The 9,253-nt window shown below is 37.3% G+C and overlaps 1 protein-coding gene across 1 annotated transcript; it reads right to left on the bottom strand.

The window, feature by feature from the left end:
• Positions 1-3,869: 3,869 nt before the first annotated feature.
• kncn (kinocilin) lies at positions 3,870-9,253 on the bottom strand (the record flags this gene model as incomplete). The annotated part of the gene is made up of 5 exons (XM_083781164.1): positions 3,870-4,040; positions 5,983-6,076; positions 6,518-6,580; positions 6,738-6,806; positions 9,106-9,253. The coding sequence occupies 5 exons, from the start codon at positions 9,251-9,253 to the stop codon at positions 3,995-3,997; spliced, it is 420 nt and encodes a 139-aa protein (XP_083637290.1). The 3' UTR covers positions 3,870-3,994.

The raw sequence follows: 9,253 nt of genomic DNA, 5'->3' as shown, positions 1-9,253 counted from the left end.
GTTTAATATTGTATATTATTGTAGTAAATAGTTAGTAATAGTATGTAGTGTTAACCATGTTTGACTCTGCGTCCCTATTTTGGGCATGTCATTTACCGTATTTCAAAATGTCTCCAAGATAGCAGATCTACAAGCACACAATGTATCACAATGTGGCACATTGTGTGCTTGTAGATCAGCTGGCTCTTTGAAGAGTTTGAGAAAACTCAAACCACAGCTTTAAAAGTTATAATTAGATTGAACACAATGTTCAAACCCCCTGCCTCTGAGACCAGGGACACACACATTATTCAGCATGACACCACATCACATTGAGATCAGCAGTACATTCTCCCCCACGCTGTTTGCCATGCAGCAGCCATTCTGTTTGTGCTGTCCTGAATATCAATGCATTGTTTTTCACTGTGTGTGTTGTGTGTAAGTGTGCATGTGACTGTGCGTGCGCATGTGTGTGTGTGTGTGTGTGTGTGTGTGTGTGTGTGTGGGAGGGGTGCAATTTGCAATGTGCCTAGATGTTATTGCATGTGCGCACGCGTGTATTCATTTAGCCATCATTACTTACATGAGAAAGACCAAAATAATTGTAAATACATGCTCTTGCAACACAGGCTGGGGGAGAATTATTTAAGAGCTCAATCATCCCATGATGATCATAACAATTTCTTGATTGGTCCTTGAGTACATTGTGTGATTATGACTATGAATGAATGAATAGTTTATTTCGATCTTTAGAGAGGGGAGACATTACACAAAAACAGTTTACTTTTAGGTGATCGAAAAGGCATAGGCAGAAGCTTAAAGCTTATTAGTGCCTATCCTTATCTCAACGTATTCCAAAATACTGTTGAAGATACAATCAACATATAAACAAAACAAACAAATGCCATTTAACGAAGGAGAATAGAAAATTAAACAAACAAAAAACAAAACAGACAACGAGAAAAACAAAACAAGGAGGGAAAAAAAGACAAAAACAGACAAAGCTACAATGTTATACCTTAGTCCAACACTACATGGCATAAACATGGCTCAGCTCCCCGCTCATTCCAGGTTATATCTATGCAATAATTCCTGTTTGAGCCTCTTTTTAAATTGTTTTAGGTTGTTGCTTTGCTTTATTGGCTCAGACAAGCTGTTCCACAGCTTAACTCCATGAACAGAAACACACATGCTCTTTAAGGTTGTTCCAACACTTATTTGTTTGAAGTTTAGTTCCCCTCTCAGCTCATACCTCCCATCCCTATCCCTAAACCTTTTTTGTATATTTCCAGGAAGCAGATTATGTCTTGCTTTATATAACAATTGTGCTGTTTTAAAATCAACTAAATCAAAAAACTTTAATGTATGTGAATTTAGAAACAGTGGATTTGTGTGTTCATAGTAATTTACTTTATTGACTATTCTTATTGCTTTTTTCTGCAGTAAAATATTGGCTGAAGGTTGCTTTTGTATGTGTTACCCCACACTTCCACACAGTAGGTGAGATATGGTGTTATAAGGGTGCAATAGAGAGTGTATAGTGATTTAGACTCAAGGACATTTCTTGTTTTGCCCATGACACCAATATTTCTCGCTAATTTAGACCGGATATAATTAATGTGGGGTTTCCAAGAGAACTTATGATCTATTATTACTCCTAAAAACGGATTATCAAAAACCCTTTCTAGTATGATATTATCAATTTTTACCTCAATATTTGTGTTCATCAGTGTTTTTTGTTTGCCAAAGACCATATATTTAGTTTTTTTCAGATTAAGTGATAATTTATTTAGATCTTTACCATACCTTTAATTTGTCCAATTCAATTTTTACCACCTCCAGCAGTTGCTGAATGTCCGTTCCAGAGCAAAATATATTGGTGTCATCGGCAAAGATAACAAATTTCATGATACTGGATGTCTTACATATATCATTAATATATAATATGAATAATTTCGGTCCTAGTATTGAGCCCTGCGGTACTCCACACGTGATATGTGAACAGTTTGATTTATATTCACCCATCTGTACATACTGTTGTCTATTTGTGATGTAACTTTTTAACCAGTTTAAACCTACCCCTCTAACACCATATCTCTCCATCTTTTTTAGCATTATATCATGATCTATTGTGTCAAAAGCTTTCTTTAAGTCAATGAACACCCCCACTGCATAATTGTTATTATCAACTGAACTTGTTAGTTCCTCTATTAAATCAATTAGTGCCATCGATGTGGATCGTTTTGCTCGAAAACCATATTGACTGTCTGTCAGCAACTGGTGTTTCTCTAGTAAGCCACCTAGCCTTGCATCAAATAGTTTTTCAAGAATTTTTGAAAATTGAGGCAACAAGGACACTGGCCTGTAGTTAGTGTATAGATGTTTATCTCCTGCTTTGTAAATGGGAATTACCTTTGCTATTTTCATTTGGTTAGGAAAAGAACCAGTCACAAATGATAGATTACATATATATGTTAATGGATCTGCAATAGCAGTTATAACTCTTTTTATGAGTGTCATGTCAATGTCATTGCAGTCATAAGAGATTTTCTTTTTTAACTTATTAACTATGTCTATAATTTCATTTTTATCTGTACCTGTTAAGAAAATTGTAGCTGGGTTTCTATCTATATAATTTTGTTCCACACCCACACCCCCTTGTGGAGGGTTTATTTCTTTTGCCAAATTTGGTCCTACATTCACAAAAAAGTTATTGAAGCCATCAACCACCTTATTCATATTGGAAATGGTCATTTCATTCTCCATAAAGTAATCCACATAGTTGTTATTATTAGTTCTCTTCCTAATCAAATTGTTTAATATTTTCCACGTGCCCTTGATATTGTTTATATTTTTTTCTAACTCTTTATTATAGTATTCTTTCTTGTATTATAGTATTCTCTATGAGCTGCTTGAGAGGGACTGTACATTCTCTGCTTTAGGTTGTGTCAAGAGTCGTGTGAAGAATACAAGTAATATACTCACTGACACATTATACACTAAGAGGCCATAGGTTGATTTCAGCTGTGAAAGTTTAATTGTATAAATAAATACCTAGGATAATGAGATGAACTCAGCAGATATCATAAGGAGAACGGCAAGTCCCTGTACATGTAGCTATGCTGTATATATTATAATAAGTAGACAAAAGGTGATCTCATTATCCTCTCCTTAGGTACCACAACACCTAATTAAATGAGTGGCCTTAGTAAGTGGGTGCGACGTGTGCGTGTGCGTGTATGTAAATGTATAGTGCTGTAATAAACAGAAAATAAATTGTATTAGGAGAGAACTCAGACAGGCTAATGGATAAACAAGTGAAATTGGAAGTGCAAAAAAACAAAATATGCATACATAATTGGAACAGGAACAGGAACCCTCAACACAGATTATGACATTTTCTGTTTACTAATGAGCTGGAGAGAATCGGAATATAGAGCTTTAACCTTTTAACAAAAACATTTTTCTTTACAAAATATCACTTACATCCCCTTTAAATAAAATGAATAAATTGTACTGTGCATAGTCACATTTTGATCTTACGATGTTTCCAGTGGTGGACAAACTGAAGTATTGTATTTGAAGTACAAATTACAAAATAAGATTATGAAGTAAATTGCAAAATACATGTTCAGAAATGTCTTCAGATTAAAGATCTACAAGCTCACAAATGTGTGCGCGATGCGTTGTGAGCTTGTAGATAGTCTATTTTCACTATTATTTGAAATGGGGGTCCCAAGAGTCCCTTCCTAGAAATTGTATGTTGTCAAAAGTACAATATTTCTATTTAAATAGAAATAGTAGAGTCATTATTTGCAACAACAAAGAAACCCTCAAAAACATAAGTACAATACTCAAGTAAATGTTAATGTCCACCACTGGTCATTTCTGTAAAACCAAAATGCCCGCTGTGTGAATATGGTCAATTGCCAGGTGAGGTCAGGAAAGGTCAGGTCATTGCTAACAGATGACATCATGGCTGAGACAGATGACATCATGGCTCAGAAGGTGACTGCTAAGGTTTCCTCTGAGATAAGACGTCCGGCATGTCTGAGGATGTCCTGCAACATAACAAAACATACAGTACATGAGTTAGGCATGAGAGAAAAGTATAAGAGGGAGTGTGAGGAAGAGAGCTTGTATGTTTGAGTATACACGAATGATCTACAAGCTTGTAGATCTGTTTTCAAATAGGGATGAAGTGGTTAATGCATGTTTTGTAATAATAAAAGTAACTACTTTTTTAAATAATTGTAGTGGAGTAAAAGGTATAGCCTACTATTTACCTCTGAGATGTAGTGGAATAGAAGTAATTTTACTGGAAATTGAAAATTATAAGTAAAGTAAAGAATCCTCAAATGTATACTTAAGTACTTGGTTACTTTTACACCACTGCAAAAAGATGCAGTCGTTAATGTCCTGCAAGGTGGATAAAAGACCCTGTCAGGACTAAGGAATGAACTCAGTCTAGAATCTGGGTTACCTGGCAACAAAATCCACTGTGACATGATTGCAGATCATTGTGTGCCTGTGTAACGGGTCATTTATACTTAGTTGTGTGAGCTAACGAGGCTATTTTCGCTATGCGACATGGCGCACAACCAAGTATGAATCACGTACAACGTGCCGCCCCACCATGATGAATGTGTGTACTCATCAGAGTGGTCATACCGACTCCATTGCGTACTCCATGTGCAAAAGTGCTCAACCTGTTCTCAACCCATTCAGGCCGTGACCCCCAAAATAATCTGAATTTTAACTGGGGACCCCCCACCCTGATAAGCACTTGGAATGTAGGAGTCGAGGCGTTCAATTAAGAATTTAAATATTGCGAAAATAATAGATCTATAAGCTCACAACGCCTTGCGTTATTTGACAATTTGGCCAATATTTGATTTATATATATTTTTAGGTATTATAAAGGTCTTAATAGTCCTTAAATTGTCACTTATTGTCATCTGGGGAAAAAATCATCCCGAGTCCCGACCCACAGGTTGAGAACCATTGATATATTCAATACCCTTGAAGAAAACTGTGGTTAAAAACCGAGAAACTAGTAGAAAAAGTAGACAAGTATGACGGTATGCCCACAGTACACACAACCAAGATGGAGGTGCTGTTACATGAGTCTGGGTCAGGTGGCACGCTGTTTAGTTTTTACACTCTGATATATATATATATTCTTTAACTTATAGGAAGTGGCATTTCTTAAGTAAGTAATAGAAATGCAGATTATCTATTATCACTATTATCTTATGAACTATTCTGGTTGTTGTTCTGGAGCTTTTGTTGTTATAAAAATCTCCATAATACATGGGACTCACAAGTTTATCCTCTTCTTCTCTGAGACCCTCAACCAATCGTCATCTGCCAGACACAATGGAGCAGAGGCAGAAATGATGAGTTAAAGTCCAGTCCTCAAAAGGGGAAATATGACTGATAGAAATAGTAGTGCTTGAACATAATCTGATCAGTAGACTCTAAAAACTGCCTCATGGTAAATCTATTATTTCTTCTCAAGCAAACATGTGCCCCTTTCATGGCAGATTCACACAAGCTGTAATAAATATAGAACAAATTTGCCACTGAATCCCATTAGAAAGCAATCTTTGAGAGCTATCGCCGCAGATAATGCTGCAGTAAGTATTTGACCCTTGCAGAGAAGCAAAATAGTACGTTGTGAGATAAAAGCAGGCCACGTCACATCCAAGGAGCACAAATCATCCCATTATTTTGGAGTGCCACAGAAACGACTCTGGGTCATCATGACAAAAACAGACTCTGGGGTACCATGACCTTGTAGGTATGAAATAACAGCTTGAGCATACTAACGTGCATCAATGGAAACTTCTAAAGTCACAATTAACCATTCCATACTGGTGTGTGTGTGTGTGTGTGTGTGTGTGTGTGTGTGTGTGTGTGAGTGTGCGCATGCGCATGTTTGCAATATGTCAACATGTTATAGTGTATGTGTGTTGTGTTGCATGTGTTTGTGTGTCATACCCCTCATCAGGGTTGGCCTCAGCCGCTGGGCCTCCTTCCACAAAGGTTCCCAAACGGCTCTTAGAACGTTCCAGGTTTAGCTGGCTCTGAGTTCCTTTGAGAATAGGAGAACAGATCAACCTTTCATAAAATATTACATTGCATAAAACACAATGTCAACACAAAATGGACTAGGAGTAATTAAATCTTTTGCAAAAAGCACATGTTGAGGGGGCATATTGAGCACACCTCCACTTTCATTTTAACCATAGGGTTGAAACAACAATTTCTCCCCTCAGCTTCCTCAGGTTCTGATGGCAGCATCACATGAGTTACACAGCCGTGAGTAGGTCACCTGACCTGGTGGAGATATTATCTCCACCATTTGTAGTTCTTATCTATCTAGGTTTGGCTCTTGACTTACTCTTACCTGCACCTATCCTAAGTTTCACCACTGCTGTTGCTGCTATAACACCTGCATTTCCCCCAAGAGATCTTATCTTATCTTATCCTAAACCTAATTTATACGAACTATTTCATACTACAACAATGTCACCTTCCCGTCTCAGTGCTTCTGCTGGTAGTTCAGGTCCAGTAGGCTGAGGCCGCACTCTGTTCCCTGTGATGGAAAACTATTGAGTCTCATGGTGGCTTTTGACATGGATGGAAGAGATTGATTTTCTTTATGTAAATATTACATTTTTCCACATTTGTCTATTAAGCTATAATGTTGGCTATTTTTAATTGGCAAATAATGAAGAAGGGAATTTAATTACCAAACATTGGCATCATGTTGTTGAGGTTAAGCCAGGCTTTTATGAAGGGATATACAGATATGAGCAGGGCTGCAAGACACAAAAAGGTTGATTTAATAGATGACAAATTAACACCTAGCTCCGTTTGGAACCTCTATATCTATATCTACGCTGCTACGCTTCTTGAAGCTAAAGTGTAGTAGCGTAGATAGGCCTATAGAGGTTCCAAATGGAGCTAACTAACACCAAATGTTTATAAAAGTTGACTCTCTTTCAGTAACCAATAGGAGACTTACTTTCTCAGACCACTTTAATTCTAACAATGGGACAGTTTAATCGATTGCAGGGTATGTTGATTATTTTTCATTATCTTGTATAAGTTGATGATCAGTTAAATTAAATTAAATTATTACTATTACTAAATTTGCCTCATAACAAATAGCACAAAAAACTGACATTCAACCAGTGTCTTCCAAACCAGATAATTAAAGGGATATTTCATATTTCACTTTCAAACATGTTTGGGGTCATTTGACGTCTACTCAGGATTTTGTGTGCAACCAGTTTTTATGTTGTTGTTACCCACCACACCCCTACATGAAATAAAGCATGGCCCCTCACACATTAGCACCAGAACCAGGCATGCATGTTTTAAATTAGTCGAACATAGTTAAAGGTATATTCAGTGATTTCACTTAATTCAAATATCACTTATTTTTTTGTTTTGTTGTGATAATCCTCTCTACTATAGAGTGTGCTGACCATATAAGGAGTTCCTCCCTGTCCCCAGTTAACCCCTGGGGGTCAAAAAACCTTAGGTTTCGTTTTTGGCTCTCTATCCTGATTGGATGAAAGGCTTAGGTCCCAGCCAAAAACGAAACCTAAGGTTTTTTGAGTGAAATCACTGAATATACCTTTAATAATATACATGAATGATCCACTGAAAGTGGATTGTCAGTAATTTGTTAGAACATTGCCAGTGAGAACAGCATTTGCAAAGGTGTTGTTATGTAAATGCTATTCAGATCATTTTTTTTACACTTTTCACAAATAAAAGAATAGAACTAGCAAGGCTAAACAGTGAAAAGAACCTTGGGAAAACAAGTATTTCCAGAAATAATGCAGGAAAGCCTGAAGTGTAGGAAGGGCCTGTTAACATGAATATCAAATAAGTGAATTCTGAAACAAGCAACTTAAAAACTGTCAGGGTGCACACAAAAGCCAGAGTGGACTAAAATGACCTCTCAAGCATGTTTGAAAGTGAAATATCCCCTTTAATAAAAGTTGAGGAAACAGCAGCGTGCTGGGAGGATGCAAGATTAGTTTCCTTAAACTGGCATCAAATTTCCCCAGAGTCCCATTGAAGACAGAGCTGAGGAAAATGGCTTCCCGTATAACTACATGAGATCAGTGTTGTGCCCCAATGCTCATTTACTCCTGTGCCACCATGTAGTGGAATCCATTTATTTTTGTCATCAAAATTCATATACTGTGCCTCGAGACGTATATGGCAAATAAAAAACATGCATGGATAGACTCAATCTTGACAAAATATCTCAAGCATACTTGAAGACCAGTTGCTGGTCCAAACATTTTGACTTTTTATTAACATTTTGTAATAAATTAAGTACCTTGATTTTATGGCCCTCTCCTCCATTATTCTTTTTTGAGTGCTCGGATCGCTCCTTTTTTTCAAATGTTGGTTCCCGTTGATCCTCGAAGCACCAACCTAACTCAACTTTTATTTCCCTTGAGAATCTGGTTGATCTTTCTTTCACTTTGCATATTCATTTAGTTGAGCAGATCATTTGTAATATAAAGATGAGATACTACAGTGAGATATCTACCACACATAAAAACATTTTATATACCGTAGATCAAAAACCATTATGCACTTAGTCTCTGACAAAGAACTCCATGTAATCCTTGCCTTGGCAGACCAGATGAATGCACTGCCCCCTATACGCTATCAGGCGACTTCAGTTACCATGTTGTATCAAATGAACGCATGGTCACTGAGGTGTGTTTTTCAATGGTAGGTTGATGGAAAATAGCATTGGCCACTGATCTTTCACGTGTATTTTCATAAATATTTGGTTTTCATTTTCAACCTCAATCATATGAGCCATATACCTTCCTCAAACCACACAATACCATCAGGTATCAGATATAATACCTCAGATATAATATTATTCAGGTCACTACTACAGGCCCAAAGTAAGTTCTATATGGCATAAGAAATTAAGAAAATAAGATAATTGAAAGTCCTGGGAGATAAAAGTCTGGCAAAAGAAATCAGCAATTAGGACACAACACCTGCCACAAGTACCGGTAACCATGATGAAAGTGTGTCAGTTGATTCTGAAATGGACATTTCACAAACACTCACCCAGGCCCCCTATTCCCAAGAAGATGCCCCCGACAGCATCAGCATCACACTCCCTGGACACCCCGATGAGGATGCAGCCCGCCACGATGCAGAGCATAGCGGCGGCCACCCGCAAGCCATGGTACTCCCCTATACTGACTGGGTTCAT

This window comes from Protomyctophum parallelum, assembly GCF_964188405.1.
Source record: "Protomyctophum parallelum genome assembly, chromosome: 14".
NCBI classification, from domain to species: domain Eukaryota; kingdom Metazoa; phylum Chordata; class Actinopteri; order Myctophiformes; family Myctophidae; genus Protomyctophum; species Protomyctophum parallelum.
Note: the sequence above shows the minus strand (reverse complement) of the source record. Positions and strands in the feature narration are given on the sequence as shown.